General features: G+C 37.9%; 1 protein-coding gene across 2 annotated transcripts in view; it reads right to left on the bottom strand.

Annotated features, from left to right (window-relative positions):
• Window positions 1–2,299: 2,299 nt before the first annotated feature.
• The window catches only part of SDC2 (syndecan 2), a 138,191-nt gene continuing 119,392 nt past the window's right edge, over window positions 2,300–21,098 (bottom strand). For both annotated transcript variants that reach the window (XM_020968883.2, XM_020968874.1), the window contains exons 3-5: window positions 16,841–16,974; window positions 6,552–6,687; window positions 2,300–4,714 (exon numbers count right to left, since the gene is read on the bottom strand). In XM_020968883.2, coding sequence (XP_020824542.1) covers window positions 4,551–4,714; window positions 6,552–6,687; window positions 16,841–16,974 — 434 coding nt within the window. In that variant the 3' untranslated portion in view covers window positions 2,300–4,550. The remainder of the gene's footprint in view (window positions 4,715–6,551; window positions 6,688–16,840; window positions 16,975–21,098) is intronic.

Here is a 21,098-nt window from a genome sequence, read left to right as displayed (position 1 = left end):
GGTGTCAAGGGACTGGGAGTGAGAGGCGGCAAGCTCTCAGAAAACCAGAAATTGTACCAATGAAATAACTTGGATCTGGGAGGGAGAAATGAGGTTGGAATCCACTGGGATTTTGTTCCCTGGGCTTGAACTCAGGCAAATTCAAATACTGCCTCACATTTACCAGCCCTGGGCCCTGGGTAAGTCACTAAACTTCTAAACTGTTTCCTCATCTGTAAAATGGGAATAATACCTATTTCACAGGCCTGTCATGAGGCTCAGATGAGATCCTATATGTATTTAAGGTCTGTCACAAACCTTAAAGTCCTATATATGTGTTAGCTATTATTTCCAGCAGGGAGGACAGAGGTGTTACTGTTCCTTTCAAAAACAACAACAACAACAACAACAACTCCATTGCAAGGCTCATCCTAACCCCTCAGAGAAAAATCCGAGTCTCCATTTTTATGATTATAAAATCGTAATATGGAAATTGTAAGACACATTCAATTATTGGACTATCTTCTATGGACCATGAAGTCCAGTCCCTTGTCACTGGGTCTGTAGAATTCCGAGTGGAAAAATTCTTCATTATCTGCTTTGGGCCTCACTCTTGTCAATAACTTAGAACTTTTAAAGTCACCTAAAAAGGGCATTTAGAGTTATTGTTTTCCATGAAATACTTAAAACGTATTTTATAGAGCAAGCCCTTGAGTTTTTCTGGTATTAATACAGGCAGAGATGGGAGTCATTATTTATTCAGGTGTGTGAATAATGGACTCCCATATGTTACTTTGGGGCCAGCGGTGTACTAAATGACATACTTTATATAATATTAATGTCCTTAATCAAAGTCATCATGAACAGGAATCAAACAGGACAGAAGGACTGCAATCTGCACCAGCATGGAGAAGACGGCCACATCATGAGAGATCACGCATCCACTTAGACTTCTGAACCCTGATATCCTAAGATCTTAGATCAGAGGTGAAAGGGAACTTGGAGACCAATTAGTCCAACTGCCTCATTTTATAGGTGAGCAAATGAGGACCCAGGAAATTAAATTACTTGCCCAAAGGTCAAACAGGCAGTCTTACATCTAATATACCTAATTGTTACCTGGCTCACTTATTATCAGATTCTTTCCCTTGTGGACGAAGAAAGTGCTGTGGTTGAATCCTACCCAACTCTTCATGATCCCATTTTGGATTTTTTTAGCAAAGATACTGGCGTGATTTCCCATTTCCTTTTCCCACACATTTTACAGATGAGGAAATTGAGGCAAGCAGGGTTAAGTGACTCGCCCAGGGTCACATAGCCAGTAAGCGTGAGGCTGAATTTTAACTCTCGCCCTCCTGACTCCAGGTCTGGCACTCCATCCACTGAACCACCTAACTGCTCCTAATTTACTTACTTGTTACTTGGCTCATTTATTAATCAGATTCTTTCCCTTGTGGCCAAAAAGTGCTAATGCACTTGTGCCTACTTCTGTGCAAGGCCATGGCTGTGTTGAGCACAAAGACAAAGAAGTTACCCCAAAGTTTGCATTCTGCTGAAGGAATTCTAAGTATACCCATGGAAAGCACAATCCCAGGTGTTTTGAAGTGGTTAGGAAGCACTACTAATTGTAAAGATGGAGGAGAGGAATCAAGGAAGTGGCCCCTGGTAAGCCTTGAAAGATCAATTAAACAACAAGCATTTATTAAGCACCTACTATATGCCCGGCATTGTGAACTAAAACAAAAATTAAGACTATAGAAGTCCCCACCCTCAGGAATTGTATTTTTTTTAATTGGATCAATCATGGAAGATTAATTCACAGGTAGAGAGCAATATACCCTTAAGGATATGGTTCACTAAATACTTATTGAAGCCTTACCATGAGTTTTTATTTTTAATAGACTACAGATCCTAAAAGCTTTTTGGAGCTAAGCTCAGTTTTATTAGGCAAATCAAATGTTTGATCCCCAGTAATCTACTTTTCAATGGCAGATGGAATCTTTAAAAAACAAAAAAAGAACTCATCCTGTCTCCATTTATACAGAAATTGGGAAAATTTCCAAGTATCTGTTACTACATGCCCTAAACACAAGAGTGATACTCAAAAGAGGAAGAAAAATATTGTTTTCTTCTAGTAGCTAGTCAAACAGCGAGAATTCAAGATGCATTTTAATATTTACTTTGTAAGTTTTTAAGTCACTTACTCCAGTGACTATAGCTAATAGTTTTTATATACTGTGCTTAAAAAACAAAACAAAACAAAAATACAATCTAAGAACAAATATACAGTGGAAGAAAATTGGATGTCAGACTGTACAAATGAATTTCACTTTAGGCATGACAGACTTTATTTTGGCACTTTAACAAATACTTTGCTTTACAGCAGTGACAAAATATTTGCCAGAAATTTCCCTTTCCTGGCACAGAGATTCCAAGCAATTCTAGGATTTGAATTTCACTGCCTTCTGTACAATAAGAGGTATTTCCACTACCTTCCTAACTTTTTAGTAATGGATGGACATTGAATAGCTTCAGAACATGCTGTTACTTCCTTTTCGTTGGTTTTTTAAAAATGAGATTGTTTCTACACTCATGGGACATAAACTTGAGTGTTAAGGCCATTGGAGTTTAAGATGATGCTCTGCTGTCTGCTTTTTGGGAGACCCTTTGAAGCTCTGTGAGAATTCAAAGAAGCCCCCAGAAAAATGGATCATCTTTTATTAGTGAGTTACATGCTGGAAAAATTTTGACTATTGATATTTTTGTTCCTAAACTGGGGAGTCAGAATTAAAAAAGAGAGAAAGCTTTGGTAAAACTGAAGTAGGTGATGTCCAAAGGATAAACACAGTAGAGACACACCATTTTCTTCCTAGACTATATACATTGCTTTTCATTCATATGAATCCTTAACAGCCAGGCCTTTCTATCATGTAGAAAGAGAAAATTCCACCTTCTTTGGAGGGAACTAAGCTAGTCCACCTTTTATACTTCTGTTAAGCTTTCAGGAGAGAGTTAAAGCACAGTTTTTAAAGGTAAATCAAATCAACGGCTAAGCCTCAGATACCTAATTCAGGAAAACCCCTTTCATACCTTTGGAACCTATAGTCCTAAAAGAGTTATTTGCAAAAAGCACGCATCTATCCCATATTGCCAGCAGCTATTCTATAGAGGTTGCAAGCCTCATAATTCATTGGCAACCTTCCGAATTTCTACATCAACACACACACAAGCTGATATATTCAGGTTTCCTCTGATTAATTTAAAAGGGAGTCTTGCTACAAAGCAGCCTCATCCACGTCTTCTTTGGTCTTGAGTTACAAATAGCACCCCCTGAAATCAAACCCACGTCATCTTTGATAAAAACAGAATCATAAGCCAATGGGAAGTGTACATTTGGTCGAAAATGTATAAAATCTATAACAATGACATTTTCCATATTAGGCCACATGATTTATTCAGTAGTGTTTATGTTCCCAAATTACAATTTATGTCTATCCATAAGACTACAAAAGTTACCATTAGAATTGTCTGTGCTTATAAAATACCAACTTCTTTTTTTTTTACTGTTATATATACTCATTAACACCAGTCTGCGACAAGTTACATAGAATCATAGGCACTTCAAAGGCTTAAAAAGACGTTTACAACTTAAATGCATGTTTTTAAAGAACAAAAACTGATTTTTTTCTTTGAACCCCTACTCGTACCTTCAAATTGCAAGAAATTAACAAATACAGTGACCATAGGAATCTGCAGCAACTTCTCAGAATACTGTTAAGAGTCTTTGGGTCTGCTTAGGTCTGTCAGTAACTTACACCAGCTCCTCCTGATGGAAGACCCGATTAGTAAAGATATGACTATACAGTTTTGTGATAATAACCCAATTTTACACATTAATCTGCTGTTGCAAATCTGTCTGCAGCTACAGGTACACTGAGAAACAAAGCAAGTGTAACATGGATATTCCAACACTCAGAAATTTATACAAAGTGGAGGTGAAGTTGACATCTCTGAAAATCACATTTACACTAAATTACCTTTATCTGAATTATCCAAAGACAAATTGCACCGTGACAGCTACAAAAGGAATATTGGGCGGGGACAGGAGAGGGTGATGGGGTAGGGAGGGAGGGAGGAAGAGGAGCAGGGGAGAAAAACAGATAAATTAATGAAATAAGACTAACTTGTAAGACTGATCTGAGACATGCTGACAAAAATTAAACAACTTTCATCATCGAACCAGAGGATAAAACAATCATATCATTGTTTTCATATTTACGCATGAAGGTTTAAAATGATTCCGTGAACATTGAGGTTTTTCCTTTTTATAAAATAATATTTTGCCACTGCTATTCACAGAACACTGCAGATGTTAAGTTTTAATTTTACGTTGTTCTAAAGGAATACATGAAAAGTTTTAAATACAATTGGGACTTTATCATAAAGGTGCCAGAAAGGCTCTTTAATGGAAAAAAAAACAAAAAAACCCAAAAGATCTTCATTATTCTATGCAAAAGCTTTTATTTTAAAAAGTTCAGTGATCTCATAAATAGAGACACTAAATGGGAGTTTCACGCATAAAACTCCTTAGTAGGTGCCTTTTGATAAGCAGCACTGGATGGTTTCCGTTCTCCAAGGTCATAGCTGCCTTCATCCTTCTTTCTCATGCGATATACCAACAGCAAGATAAGGAAAATTGCAAAGAGAAAGCCAATAACTCCACCAGCAATGACAGCTGCAAGACAACAAAAGAAAGACTACTGTCAAAAGAGAGGCAAAAAGATGTAGAAATCAGATTCATCAGCCTGAATGCATTTGTACTTTTATACAGGACTTAATTCCAAAACGGAACCTTTATGAAACTAGTTAGTTACAATGAAGCAACTAGCTAATTATGCAAAGTTGGTGGTCTTGGGGAAGGTAGAATACTCTCCTTGATTAGTATTAATAATATCTTTCAAAAGCCTCAACCAGAAGATAAATTTGGCCATGATTATTAAACCACAGCTAACTCTGAAATGCTGTAATCTTTTAAATACTAGAATTTTATATGTGAATTCTTTGATTACTCTTCTTTTATATGATGGGTTTTTATTTATATTCATTTCATTTCCTAAGGATGGTCGTGAAAAAAGAATTTATCTTGCTCTTTAAATTACTTTTCTGGTCCCAGATTTCTTTGTATCATTTAATTTATCAGATATTCTTATATCCACCTCATTTTCTGAGGTGGAAATCCACTTAAAATCAAATAAGAGTATTTTCATCAAATGAAATCAGGGACTGGGCTCTTAAAGGCTATATGTAATTATTCATGCAATATATAAAAAAAAAGATCAATCACTTTCCTAGACATAACTCAGATCCAATCTGCTCTCTAAAGTTATTAAAATAGAGTCTTTGGGGGAAATCTCCTACCATCAACACATCAATTTTATATATATGTATATATAAATATAAATAATCTTTATATTTATATATAAATTTATACAATTTATATAATTCATATTTATATGTATATATAAGATGGTGTATAACACATACATACACATGCATATATATATATGAAGAGAGAGAGAGAGACAGCGCATATAATACAACAGGGAAATAGTGCCTGCTAAAAATGCCAACCCAAAATTAACTATAAAGATATAAAGTGTTATCACTTCAAAAAATTATCATTTCTTCATACCAGGTGATGTCCTTTAAAGACAACTAACTTAAAACTGAAGATTTAACAACAGTCATTTTTAAAATGAGCCATCTCTCAAACTAACAACAATTTTAATAAATACCTCAAATCTAACTACTCAAGCTCTAGAACATGCAACACAGGTTGGTTTGGGTTCTCAGTTGCTCAGGAATCCTCTCAGTCTAGTTATAAAACATATGGAGTACACAGATAGAGTGAAAAGCCTCCTCTCATGCATCTTGACTGAAATCTGTAGCCAGATTATCAAAGACCACTGGCAAATTCTCATGCGTAGTCACTTTGTGATAACCACAACCACAACCACAAAAAACAAACAACAACAACAGATCTCCAGTCCAGTGATCACTAAGTTAAATCAACAAAGTAACAAATGGCATCTTTCCCCCACATATTTGAAAGTCAGTTCAGTACCAGTCGAGTCCTAAGAGCTCAAAATATGCTTCATAGTTAACTTCAAAGTCCAATCTGGTTCAAGGACTCAAATGTCCCAGGGCTCTTTCGTCTTAGGGATGAACTGGGGCCAGATTGGACTTCACAAAGCCACTCTAGACCAGAAAAGACCTCTAAAATGATTTTTCCTCTTCTTTGGCTTCTCTCTGTAGGTCATGTAGTCAAATATCTATCAGACCTTACCTGAAGATTGGCCTAGCCTCTTACCATGCATGATGAGGAAAGATTTTTCAGATTGTGTGGGTGAGTCCCAGCCCAGAGGTAACTCAGCATTCCTTTGGTTATGGATTTCTCTACTGTATATTTATTGTCCTTTCATATCTCTGTCTCCCACCTTCTTTTCCATATGTTTTGTACTGGGGTAGGGGGAGAATGGAGCTGGCTGGCTAAGGTACAAAAAACAACTCACCCGCAAGTACTTCTGTCCTCTTAAATAGATTGTCTGAGTGCTTCTCCGTATACACATTCGTATCCTCATCAGCTGCCTCAATTTTCGTGCCAGAGTCTGAGACGTGAACTTCCTCCTTGTCGATTTCTTCGGGGGACTGAAGTAGAGGGGAAAAAAGAGAAAGAATTTTCATGCCAAAAACTTCCCAAATGAGAAAGAGGCTACAGTTAAATGTACATTGTAAGGCTCTCCACCATGATTTAGGACATGATCAGGGACGGCAGCAGTCCTAATTGTTGTATCAACAAAAATTGTGGAAAGGGACATTCAATCTATAGATCCCAGGCCTAAAGCTGGCAAAGACCTCAGAGGCCACATTTAGGCCAAATCTCTCATCTTACAGAGGGGAAAACAGAGGCCAAATGACCTGCCCAAGAGCACATAGGGAATAAGGGTCAGAAGCAGAACATGAACCCAGGTCCTCTGACTCTGGAACCAGCTTTTTTCCTTCCTCTTTTGTTCTGTACCTCTCTTACACATGTACATATGAAAAGATCACCAGGTTTGGAGAGAGAGCCCCCCAGGTTGGAATCAAGACTTGGCTACTTTTATTATTTTATGACCTCATAAAAATCTGATTGTCACAAGTGAAAAGCACTTAAAAATCAAATAAATCATCAGATGATAGCAGAGATCACATTTTTAAGGGCTACATGTATTATTCTGCAAAATATGAAAAAAAGTTCACCTCTCTGTTGCTCAGTTTCCTCATCTGTAAAGTGGACTAGATGATGTCTAGGGCCCCTCCTTTGGTCAAAATCAATGATCTGTACTCTCTCACTATCAACTTATCTGACTCCCCATTACCCCCTAACAACAACAGCTTCCCCCGGCCCCAGCACTGCTCCACTTAAACTATTCAATGGTCACCAATTCTTCCCATGACTTCCAAGGGTATATGACAGGAAATCAGAGGCCCAGCTTTCAATCTTGCAGTAAATAAACATTTATTAAGCAACAACTATGTACTAGGCTCTGTGTGCTAAGCACTGTGAATTCAAAGAAAGATAAAACACAGTCCCTTCTCTCAAGGAGCTCCAAGTCTGATGGGGAAGATAACATGCAAACATGTACAAGTAAGCTACAAACAGGATAAAACAGAAATAATCAATAGAGGGAAAGCACTAGAGTTAAGGGTGATCCTTACTAGCTTCTCCAATTACTAGCTCTGTAACCCAAAGCAAGTCACTTGGCCGTACAACCTCAGCTCTTTCATCTATAAAATGATGAGGTGGATAATCTCCAAGTTCCCTTTGAACTATATCATCACCCCTTTTCTATGTTCCCCAGTTTACATCTCTAGAGTTGATCTTTGACCCCAGTTCAGTTCTGTATTCCCAGATGTCTTTATTTACATATCCCATTACCACAAACTGATCACTGTTGTTCAGTCATGTCCAACTTGTCATGACCCCATGGACCATACTGTCCGTGATTTTTTTTTGGGTGGGGGGGTGATTACTGCAGTGGTTTGCTTTTTCCTTCTCCAGCTCATTTTACAGATGAGGAAGCTGAGGCAAACAGGGTCAAGTGAGTTGCCCAGGGTCACACAGCTAGTAAGTGTCTGAGTCTGGATTTGAATTCACATCATCCTGACTCCAGACCCAGATCTCTATCCACTGTGCCACCCAGCTGTCCCAAATTGATCATGTCTAACAATAAATTCTTGACCATCACCAATAAACTACCCCTTCTTCCAAGTTTTTGCCATTCTCCCAGCACCACAGCAGGCAAACCTTGGTGTCATCTTGGACTCTTTCCCACTGCCATTTTTTTTCTTTGTCACCCTTTCAAATGAGTGTCTTCTTTTTCTATCCCAGGTCCTCATAACCCCATCCTTGAATTACCTGGGCAGATTCCTCACTGGTCTTCCTGATTCCATCTTTCTTCTTGTCCCAACATGAAGCTACTAGCTACTGTCTCCTCACTGGCCCCCCATATGGCCTGCATATTCTTACTTCTTTGCTTCTCTCCCCTTCTGTTCTTTACACGTGGAATATCATCCCCCTTCATCAATCCAAATCTACTAACTTCTTCTGAGGTACATTCCTGGCTACCCAGCCCACTGTGATCTTTAAGCTCTATAATCTCATATGGTACTTGATGTAAATCACTCATCAAATGCTTGGTGATATGTTGGCTTGTAATGCCCTTGAGTTGTTTCTCCTTCAACTTATCTTCCCAGATAGATTTCTTGAGTGTAAGGACCATGTTTTCCACTTCTATGTTCCTTAGCCCAGAATGAGTACAGAACTAGAGCTTAATAAAATACAAAATGTTAAATCTGGAAAGGATGTGAGAAAGCATCTAATCCAATGATAATACCCAATCACTTCGTGTTAATGGTAAGGGTTTTTGGAGTGGGAAAGGGATATTTTTTAAATCTAGTAGCATCCTGCTCATTAGAAATATAATTTAACACACATCAGAGTGGCCTGAATAAATGGGATTCCAAAGATACAGATGGTGTATTTAACTAAGGATAATGTTATTGTTGTTGAGTTACATCTGACTCTTCAAGACCCCTTTTTGGGGTTTTCTTTGGAGAGGTACTGGAGTGGTTTGCCATTTCCTTCTCCAGCTCATTTTACAGATGAGGAAACTGAGGCAAACAAGGTTAAGAGACTTGCCCAGGGTCACACAGCTAGTAAGTGTCTGAGCCAGATTTGAACTCAGGAAGATGAGTCTTGCTGACTCCAGGCCTGGTGCTCTATCCACTGTATTTCCTAGCTGCCCTTAATGATAATAAGGATATAACAACAATAACAACTAGCATTTATATAGTGCTTTAAGGTTTATAAAGCATTTATCTTGTCTCTTTTGATTCTTACAATACCCTATAAGATGCTACTACTGGCCCCACTTACACAGATGAAGAAACAGGCTGGCATGGGTTAAATGACTTGCCAAGGGTTACACAGTAAGTGTCAAGAGACAGGATTCGAATTTGGATCTTTTTGACTCCAAGTGCTAGACGGTCTAAGTACTATGCCACCCAGGCACCTCAAAGGTCCCTGTAGAATTTATATTAACATTGAATATGAGTCAAGAGTATAAAATGTCTGTCAAAAATGCTAATATGATCTCTGGCTATGTTAATTAATACAAAGTATAGTGAATGAGATGGTTTTGAATCCCACTGTTCCCTGTTCAGATCAAGCCAAAGTAGAAGTATTGGGCTTAGCTATGGACACCATATCTTCAGAAGGATATGACAAGTTGGACTGTGCAGAATCAGGTGAAGGAAATAGGTATGTCTTATTTGGGAGAATATAAGGTTTTTTTGGGGGGGAAGGTGAGAAGAGGAAGGGGTTAGAGGGAAAGGGAAGGTGATTATTCCAAAATATTTGAAGTTCATGTAGAAGAGAAATTAGACTTATTTTACTTAGCTCACAAATGAAAAAATCAATGAATGCAAGATACAAGAAGGCATGTTCTAGTATCAGTATAAGGAAGAACATCTTAATAATTAGAAAAACCTAATAATGTGATTTGTTGCTTCTGGAGAGAGTGATTTTCCTGTCCTAGTAGGCCCCCAAATAAAGTCTGGTTGACTACTTATTGGAGATGTCTTTGAGGGGATTCATATCTCAAGCAAAGAGTTGGACCAGAGAGTGGTGTCAAACTCAAATAGAAATGGATCCCTGCTAATATTTTGTATTTATTTTGTTAAACATCTCCCAGTGGTTTTTAATCTGGTTCAGGTCCCACTGAGGAGTTTTCAGGCCACCTGAGGTAGGTCAGAAGTTTGACACCTTTGAACTAGATGATCTCTAAGGTTCTAGGATTCCAATTCTAGGATTCTACAATTACAGAAGTCTCTTTTAGCTCTAAAATTCTATTACTGCTGTACACACACAGAAATGGGTTAAATAATAAATGAACTAACTTGAAGTTTATCCAGAAGGTTTTATTTTAGGAAGCACGATTCATTTGTCTTTTTTCAATTAGCAAAATCATAATGGATGAAAAGTGAATATGATAACCCACATTCTATTGTGTAACCTCAGGAGCATCACTTAACTTCTCTGGCACTGAGTTTTTTCATCTGTAAAAAGGAGCTGGACTCAATGGTTTCTAAGTCCCTTCTAGCTCAAGATCTGTGAGATCCTATGAGCTTATAAATAGAAATATCAAAACAATAGACTTGCCAGTTACTCTGCATATCTGGTTTCCATATCTCCATGTGTTTGACATTTAAAGAAAATTGTTTTAGCATGGTTACATTTACAGGAATTGTATATTACTATGTCTTAGTCTTTTCCATATTTCCCATCTAAATAAGAGGCCTAACCATCTGGACCACCGTCATCACATCTAATTGTGAGCACAAGAGGAAGTATGGATTATATGGAAAATAAAGTATAAATCTCTAGAGAACTTAAAGAACCTAAAAAAAAAATTCTTATTAAAGCAGTACATAGTTAAAGCCTAAAAAGTAGATAATGATGACTGGTCTTGAACCTAAATGCACAGTGCTAGACGTGGGTAATATGGGGCTGCAAGTTACAATAAAGTTTGAGGTGAAAAAAAAAGTTAAAGGAAACACAACAAATCTGATAAAGGGAAAGCCATGAGTTATGATGACACATAAAACAGAGGGGGAAAACTTTGGATAGAGATTTGGTCAAGGTCTACAAGATGCCTAAGAGAGATCCACAGATTCACAGAATTTTAGAGCTGGAATCTTTGACTTTAAAGGTCATCTGCTCAATTCTTCTCATTTTACAGATAAAGAAACTGAGGTTGTGATTTTGTCCAAGGCCATACAGAGATAGTCGGGTGGCAAAGTTGGGCTTAAAACTAAGTCTGCAGGGTCCTGCTAGCACAGTGCTCTTTTACATGCCCCTAAAATAATTTAAAATGGAAAAAAAATAAAAGAGGAAGGCATGAATAAGTGACTGGCAGAAGATACACCTCCCTTCCCTCTGACGAGATGGCTCTTCCCAGAACCTCTATTTAAGGAAGGTGCTCAGGCTAGCTCTGTCTCATTTTGCTCCAGGCTGCACCTCTACCATGCCCCATCTTTTCATCCTGATGCTCCCTCTGGTCCTGGAATTCAGTCACTGGAAGCACTCTCCATTTCTACAGCTTCTCTCTCTGATGGCATGCCTTCTCCTGAAATCTCTATTTAAAGAAGGTATCTAGGAGCAGCTAGGTGGTGCAGTGGATAGAGCTCTAGCCTTGGAGTCAGGAGAACCTAAGTTCAAATCTGGCCCCTGACACTTGACACTTACTAGCTGTGTGACCCTGGGCAAGTCACTTAAGCCCGATTGCTTCACCAAAAATAAATAAATAAATGAATGAATAAATAAATAAATAAAATAAAGAAGGTATCCAGGCTAGCTTTGTCTTATTTCTCTCCAGCCTTTCTATACCATCCCCTCTCTATCACCTGCTTTTCAATTTCCTCATACAGGTTGTCTACTCTCTTTAGAATGTAAGCTCCTTGAGGGAAAGGACTATTTTTCTTTTCTGTTTATATCTGCATTCTCAGTGCCAGGCACACAGCAAGCACTTAATAAGTATTGTTTTGTTGGCTTGACAGGTTAAATTTATTAGCTTATCATATGACATTGCCACCAACAGCAGTTTCTCAATAAACAACAATCTCTTACTAGATCTATTAGAAAGTTTGATACCCTGACCTTCCAAACCTTAAGAAATTGTGTACAGTTGTGATCCTCTACCTGATATGAATCACAGTTAAAGGATCATGGAAAAATTATCTTCTCATTGCAATATGAGGTGCTCCTGAGAGCTTGATTAACTATATTCTAGAGTAAGCCTAGGAACAATTTAGTGGCTCACAAAGAATTCCCAGGCCTTCATATGCCAAGACAAAATCAAAGAGAACTGGCAAATTTAATTTGCAATACATAATAGACTGAGTTATTTCCATTTCTCAAGTGTTTTATGCTCAATTCTTCTTTCCAAGATATCTCAATAGAAACCTGGATTTGATCGGTTGTCCTGCAGGCAGAGATGCCGCTCAAGCATTTCAGGAATAATTATCCAGTTTGTGGATTATGTAGGTCCTAAGTCCATGGACCTTTCAGTCATTTCACTGAGGAACAAGGCTGAACTTAATGGCTGAAATGAAGTTGGCAGATTAACTCTGAATTTAACTTATCAACGCCATCCTTGGCCCACACTAAAATTAATCATATGAAATTTTCCTCGGGTTCTAAGTGCCCTTAAGTCATCTATGCTGGAATAATTATTACCTCAGATTTAGCTCCATGGCCATGCAAAAGACATAACACATTTCTGTTTGCAGGAATCTGGCTTACTATGAGCAGCATCCCTGAGACTGATAATCAGCCCCCAATTTCCCCCAAATCTCAAAACATTCTGAATAGTTTGTTCCCTTTAAATTTTAGTAGACTGGATATAGAGAAATGGGCACAGCACTGTAAGACTATATCATTAAGAGAAAAATAAATCATTGTAAGATATAGAAAGTAACAATATGCTGTTTCAATGCCTTAGAAGTTCCATATGTCTGCCAAATCAAATCAAGACTAGGCAGCATAAGCAATTAAATGCAGCCAATTAAAGATTTGTCACATCCATCTCTAGTTTGAATTTCACAGAGATGAAATGGGACTAACGGATGGGCAAGCCTTTGCTTAAACAAACACCTGACTGCTTCCCAGTTGTTTACAATTTAATAAGTACATAGACTGTCAAAATACTGACATGCAATATCCTGCATCAGTGCCACAGTGAAGCTAAGGGAAACTTTCAAATTCAAAATGTACATAGAAGACATTGTTCAAAATCCTGGAGGCAACATTAACTGTACCATGTAGCTGCATAACAGAACTTTCAATTAATGTGATTTATGGTAGGACCTCTTTCAGCACATTCAGCAAGCTAAGCTATGAAAGAACTAACTGTGTTTAGGCTTCCTTAACTTCTGAACTTTTTGATCTGGTATCTGTTTGCATCTTTTGCCTTGATCCTATATCAAAAAAGAGTTTGCAGAGTCACCAGAAGAGGCCAGAACTGATTTTCTAGTCAGTCAGGCCATATTAAGTTCAAAACATTCCTCCCCGTCTCCATATACACAGTCATAGATCTGACACTTTATTAAAAATGTGACTAACTCAACCAAGAGGGCTGTTTTTGCCTAAAACTTCCAGGTCTTGAGGTTCAATTATTAAAACCTACATGCTGAAGTCCTTCACTAAAGCAAAATTAAAAGGCAGGAAATGGCAAAAACTTAGCAGTAGCAATTCTGGATATTCATAACATAGACACCCGGACTAGAATTTGGGAGCTTCATAATTCATTATCATTTGTACTTTTTCTTATTTCTCTTTTCCTTCCTCTTTCCCCTTTCATCTCTCTCCTTCCCTCTTCCTTTTCTCTCCTCCTTTCCTCCCTCTACCCTCTTCCCCCTGTTTCCTCCTTCCCTTCTCTCACTCCCTTCTCCTTCCTTCCTGTCCTGCTCCATCCCCTTTTCTATTTTTCTAGTCCTCCATTCCACTTTTTTTCCCATTCAATAAACATTTATTGACCACTCACAAGAGACCATGTTATTAACTGCAGAAGAAAGACAAAAATAATTAACAAACAGTTGTTGCTCTCCTTTCCTTTCTCTCTTTTCTCTGCCTCACATCACTCAAAGGTACAAATATATGCTTCTATCTCAGTGGCAGTCAGAACCACAGGGCTTGCTGCCTCCTGTACGACCCTGAATTCTGGAGTCCAACTTCATTCAGATCTACAATTTACTACTCATATGCACAAAGGGTGCTAGTCGTGAGAGGCAATAGCAAATTCCTAAGAATTCTCCCAAATTGAATTAAATAAAAAGAGTAGCAATTCATATATACTCAGGCCTTAAGCGAGAAGCTATAAATGAGAGGATTCCACCCCCTCCCCCACCTTGTGAAATTAGTCAGAAGCATTCAGGAAATTTTCATCCCTACCTTCAATGGTATAATTTCCCTAATTCTCTCTGTTGTTGAAAATTAGTGAGATAATTTCCTAATCATATCAGTGGGAAAGTAGGTTCTCTTTATGCTTGTCTCTCTCTGTTTCTTTCCTTCCCCTTCCCCCATCCCCACCTGTCTCTCCCTTCTCTGCTTGTCTCTCCTCGCGTCTTCGCTACCCACCCTTATAGCTTTCCATTCCTAGCTTGTTCCCCCTTCACCAAATCCAATTCAGCCAGTAGTAGTAGCAGTAGCAGTAGTAGCAGTAGTAGCAGCAGTAGTAGTAGTAGCAGTAGCAGTAGTAGTAAACTACATTCTATATATAAAAAAGAAATAAGGTAGTGGGTAGTGAGAGGAAGTATGGTGTAGTATAGAGGTAGGAAACCTGTGGCCTCGAGGCCCTCTAGGTCCTCAAGTGGGGCCCTCTGACTGAATCCAAACTTCATAGAACATATCCCCTTAATAAAAGAATTTGTTCTGTAAAATTTGGACTCAGTCAAAAAGCCATACCCAAGGACCCAGAAGGCCACAGGTTACCCACCCCTATGGAGGACTGGACTTGGAAGACGTGAAAATCTGGGTTTATATCCCACCTCTGACACTTACTATCTGTGTAGGACTATGACAAGTCACTTCACCTAGATGGAATGTTGGCTAGTACACTGGACTTGGAGTTAGGAGATCTGAACACAAATCCTGCTTCACTTTAACTGTATCATCCTGGAAAAGTCAGCTAACCCCCTCTCAGTCTCAGTTGCCTTATATTTAAGATGGGGATAACAGTAACACCTACCTCTCAGGGTTGTTGTGAGGAACAAAGGAGACAGCATACACTATATAAATCACTTTTCAAACCGTAAAGCTTTATTACATAAAGACTATCAGTGACGTATGTTTCAATTTGTTGCTATTGCTGTTTAGTTGTTTCAGTCATGTCTGCCTCTTTATGACCCCTTTCTGGAGAGTTTTCTTCGCAAAGATACTGCAGTGGTTTGCCATTTCCTCTTCCTGCTCATTTTATAGATGAGGAAACAAAGGCAAACAGGGTTGAGTGACTTGCCCAAGGTAAGACAGCTAGTAAGTGTCTGAGGCCAGATTTGAACTTGGGAAGATGGGTCTTCCTGATTCTAAACCCAGTGTTCTAACCATTACACCATCTAGCTGCCTATGTTTCAGGTTGGGCATCTGTAAAATGAATAGGCTGGATTGGATGGCCTCTAAGGTCCCTTCTCGCTCCAAATCTATGATGCTAAAATTCCACAACTTGTCCTTGGACTGTTCCTATTTGAATCCCATTGGAAATAACAGAATAAGATAATAAGACCCACGGATGACTTGACAGAATGTTGGAAAGGCTGCAGTGTGCTTTGTACCTCACAACAACCCCAGGAGGTAGGTACTATAGGTTTTAATTATCCCTGTTTTAAGTGAGAAAACAAACTTAGGATCGTAAGTGACTTGCCCATGATCACACAGCTAAGAGGTGTTTGAACCCAGCAGGTCTTCCTGACTCCAATTTCAGCACTGTACTTTCTGTAGTAATCAGACTGGTGTACTTTGGCATGGTGGTTTTTCTGGAGAGCCACCCATCACCCCCCTTAACATCCAGCTCTTGAAAACACAGGGGGACAGGAAGGGAAAATATCAATTGTAGATTCAGATAGATTATTACCACTGGAAAATCAACTTTAAAAATACAAGGCTCCCAATACTGTGGCCCAAACCAGATTAAAATATAACTGGAAAACATTTACAATAAAAGTACAGCCTGAATGGATCCTTAACCCCAACATTCCTATTTGGGTTTGACACCACTGGTATAGGGAACAAGTGAGTAAGAAATTCCCTATGCCTATGAAAATCAGCAACTGTTCTACAACTGTCTCATTATCTGAAAAATGAACTTGTATGTGTTTGCATATCAATGTACTTGGTGAAATGAAAGCTGAAAAATGAATTTCTTGGCTTTGGGGTTTAAACTCTAAATGCACTGAAAAGACTTTGCTTTGTTCTTCTCATCTGTGCTGTGCACGTTTTTGCTTGTAAGCCCCTAGAGGACACGGATTATTTCCTCAATATCTATGGAGTCACAGGGGCAGGCCAGAGATACACACGTATGGGCAATCAGACAGGTAAAAAGTCAGAAGACTGTCATGAAGGTAGGCACAGTATAATTAGTAATATACCTTTAAGAAATGATGTAGAGATGTGATTTTAAAAGGGGTCTCTTAAAATGGTCTATCCTTAGTGATTTAAAAAAAAAAACCCAAACAATGAAGACACATTAGGATGATCACGAATGCACACCTTTGTCTGAGCAGGAATCTTAGTCTGAATTTTCACTGTAGTTGTCTCAACTTTTGGAGCATCACTAGTGAATGGTATCTTTGGAATTGTTCGGGATGTTGGCATCTGTGGACTTTCTACTTCCTCCTCAGCTCCTGAAACAACAAATAAAAATCAATATGAGAAATAGGAAATATAGATAGAACATTATCTGACCCTGAGAATAGTGCTGTTCTTATAAAATATTCAACTTTCATTTAATTTTCCTTTGGGGATGAAAGAGGATAAGAATTGGATTTTATTGGTATAGGGAACTCTCACTTGAGAAATTTTCCTCTACCAGTTCAGGTTGGCAGCTTCTCTAAAGCTAATTACAGTTTTAGAGAGCTTCCTAAAGCACAGAGTCACACTACCAGTATGTGTCAGAGGTAAGACTTGAACCCAGATCTTCCTGGCTCTTAAGGCCAGCTCTCCATGTAATATTTTGCATTGCCTCTTAATCTCATCACATTGGGATGAAAAGGTGATGCAAAGGTGGGATCTGGTGCTCTGAAGAATAATGGCAATTACTTCCACTTTCTAGTCTTCTTACCTAGAGACCACCATCCTTCCATTTGGGGAAGGAGGCAATGCAATTGGGGTTAAGTGACTTGCCCAGGGTCATGCAGCTAGTAAGTGGACTTGTATAATTCTTAAATGTTCTTTTTAGTGTTTAATTAATTACTAGATGTATATGAAAAGTCAATCAGCATCTTCAGAATCCTTTTAATTACCTTAAATGGGTGGCCAAATTAAATAGCAATGTTGTGAGCCTATATTGGATTAATAAAATAAGCACTTCAGAAATATCAAGACAGGTGTTCCTGGATATCTTTTTGTGTCTGTCCCTTGCTTTTTTGTTTCTACTACCCTAGTTGAGGGCCTTATCCCCTCATTCTGGATTACTGATTGCAATAGTCTCCTAATTATTCTTTCTGCCCCGATCTCCTGTCCTTCTGATCTCTCCTAATTCTCCCTATCATACAACTTTGATCAAGTCACTCCTCTCTTTCACCATTTTCCACTGCCCTAGTGGGAAACACCACAGAATAATCATAAAAATGTTAAGACTTAGAAAGAATCTTAGAGATTTTTACTAGTCCAACTTCCTAATTTTATAGATGAGGAAACTCAGACATTCCTTGATCTTTTCCAATCAATCTTTCTGACTATCTCTCAGTACATGAAAACTATAGGAATCAGGCCAATGTACTACAAGCAAAAGAGTGGGGTGCGGGGAGAGATGTCCCTTAAGGTACCCTGAAACTTCCTGGCTCTGCATCTCCATCATGCCCCCAGAAATCTCTTCATCCTGAAAAGTCATTTCAACCCTGAAATTCATGATTTGGAGGTACTCCTTGTCCCTGAAGCCCCTCTCTCTGATTGGCTGGCCCTCCCTAGAATCTCCACTCAAGGAAGGTACCTAGGGCAGCCACCCCTTCATTTCTCACCAGGCTGCAATGCAGACTTATACATCATGTTAGGTACCTACTCTTATTCACCACCCCTCCCCCATCCCTCTTTGGATATATTTTATGTCTTCTCCCATTAGAACATAAACTCCTTCAGGGCAAGCTCTGTCTTTCTTTTTGCTTATATTTGTACTCCCAGCATCAATTAATTCATTGATTACTATATGCTTTGCATATAATAAGCACCTAATTAATGCTTGTTGATTCACTGACATCTCTGTCCATACCATTCATTCTTCCTAGAATGTTTTCTCACCTCCTGTTGATTAATCTGATCCTACTCTATTTCTCATAGATCACCTTCTCCATTAAATTTCCCCTGATTAGTCAAACCCACAGAAATCTCTACCATCCTCTGAAATCCTATAGCAGTCATTTCTGGATCACTCCCTTGGCACTTTACGATATGCTTCCATGTATAAAACATATTTTTCATATAACCATGTTTTACCTCCCCAATTAGATTAGAAAAAAAAACACTTTGCATTGCCCCAATATGTCGGAAACATACTAGGTGCTAAATAAATACTCATTGATTGAATGGCTTGATCTATGGTAGGAATATTATTATTGCTTTTGCTTCCACTTGATCCTCTGGTGATAAATTGGATTTTATTTCTTCCTCTTGCCCACTTTAACATCATCTCACAATCTATCCATCATGTATGGTATGATTAGATTATTCTTCTAGGATTCAGGTAAATTAAGAATGCACTCCATATTACTATTTAATTTATAAAGGTGTCTCATTTTTCTATCTTAATCTTCCACCTAAATTTTTCAATGAGGAACAGTTACTGGAAAATTATGATTTACAAAAAATGCATTTCCTATAGATTTAGCTCATGGTTTCAAATTTCCTTTTGCCCATTTTACTTTTGAACATCTAAATTCTTCATTAGGTCACCTACAAAGACTCAAAGGACATTAGGAAGACTTGTAAAGGGCAATGGAAAAATATGTGAGTGGGATAAGTAGACTCACTATGGTGACTTACATGGGAGAAGGGACATGAAAAGCAACTGGAAAAAGTGATCCATAAGACATCATGAAAACTGTGAACACTGGAAACACAGTGAGCTATTCATGCAGTGAAACTGAGGGATAATGTGTATCTAGCCTAAGTGCTACAATGATATTAGAAAAAGCAGAGGAAGGCCTTTAGCACCTTGAAGAGATTGTCTGTGGAAGATTTATGGGAAGACCTGGATAAGACAGGCACAAGAAAAGAATGGAAGTATTGCAATGTATATTCGTGAGGAGAATGTCAATACCAAATGAGAACACAGATGCATCTACATACCAAAGTATCCACCTGTTATATTTAGCATAATAATCTGAAGAACACCTTTGTGACAACTGGCCTGTTAATCCATCAACAATTTATGTACAATATGCTTGACTTTTTCACAGAGTGAATGATTTAATCTTTAAAGAATTACTTGCATTTGAATGAGAAATGACGATGAAAAAAATTAATAGGTTAGATTAAGGGCTAAGAACATTTATATCCATTAAGTAATAACAAATCAAAATTCTTTTCCAAAAGTGTGCTTTATAATGAGATTAGAGAGATATTCCATGTATATAGTTAGGTTACTTCAATATAACAAAAATAGCAATCCTGTCTAAATTAATTACCGGCTTAGTGTTATACCAATCAAATTATCTAGAAGTACTTTACAGAGCTGGACACAATATTACCAAAATTCATTAGGAGAAACAAAAGGTCTAGGATTTTAAGGAAAATAATAATTTAAAAGGAGGAATGAACTGGGAATAGTAATTCTAGATCTCAAATTATGTCATAAAACAGCAACTACCAAAACTAGTTGACATTAATTAAGGAGTAGAAAAGTAGATCAGCAGAATAGACTAGATAAGCCATAGTTTGAAACAATCAAATTCAATAATTGAATGTTTGATTAACTGGAAAAGAAAGATAAGAAGTGCTGGAAAACTGGAAAATAGTTTGGCTGAAATTAGATTCATATCCTAACCTTATGCCTTCTATTACAATAATATTAACATGGATAGGTGACCTGACTATAAAAGGTCACACTATTAGACCATTAGCACAGAGCAAGTTCGAGTACCCTTCAAAATCATGTCTACAGGCAGGATTTTTAGCAAATGAAGGATAGAGGCAATCACAAAAAATACAATCAGTAACTTTGATTGCATGAAACTGAAAAGCTTTTGAATGAGTAAAATCTATGCATCTAGAATAAGTGGGCAAATTGTCAACTGGGAAATTTTTTTGCATTAAATATCTCTGATATTTGGGTGTGATAACCCAAATAGATATAGAATTAACACAAATACATATATATATGACTACCAGCCATTCTCCTATAGATAAGTGGACAAATGATATAAAGAAATGGTTCTCAAAAGAGTAACAAACTACCAATAACTATATGAAAGATGTGTTCCAAATAACTAATAACAGAAATGCAAATCAAAACTCTGAGGTTTCAACTCATAACCAGTAATTGGAAAAATGACAAAAAGTGGAAATGGTCAGTAGTGAAGGGGGCATTCCAAAAGACAGGAACATGAATACATTGGTGATCAAACTATACATTCGTCTAACCATCCTGGAAAGTACTTTGGAATTATAAAAAAAAAAGTGACTACAACATCCAGACCTTTGAACCAAAAGATGCCCAAGGAGGCTCCAGACAGAAAGGATACACACACAACAAAATTTTTATAACACTCCTTTCAGTGCTAGCAAAGATTTAGAAACAATATATGTGCCTACT

Source organism: Phascolarctos cinereus, unplaced genomic scaffold (assembly GCF_003287225.1).
Source record: "Phascolarctos cinereus isolate Bilbo 61053 unplaced genomic scaffold, phaCin_HiC Scaffold_4;HRSCAF=312, whole genome shotgun sequence".
Lineage (NCBI taxonomy): Eukaryota > Metazoa > Chordata > Mammalia > Diprotodontia > Phascolarctidae > Phascolarctos > Phascolarctos cinereus.
This window is presented reverse-complemented; position numbering and strand designations above follow the sequence as displayed.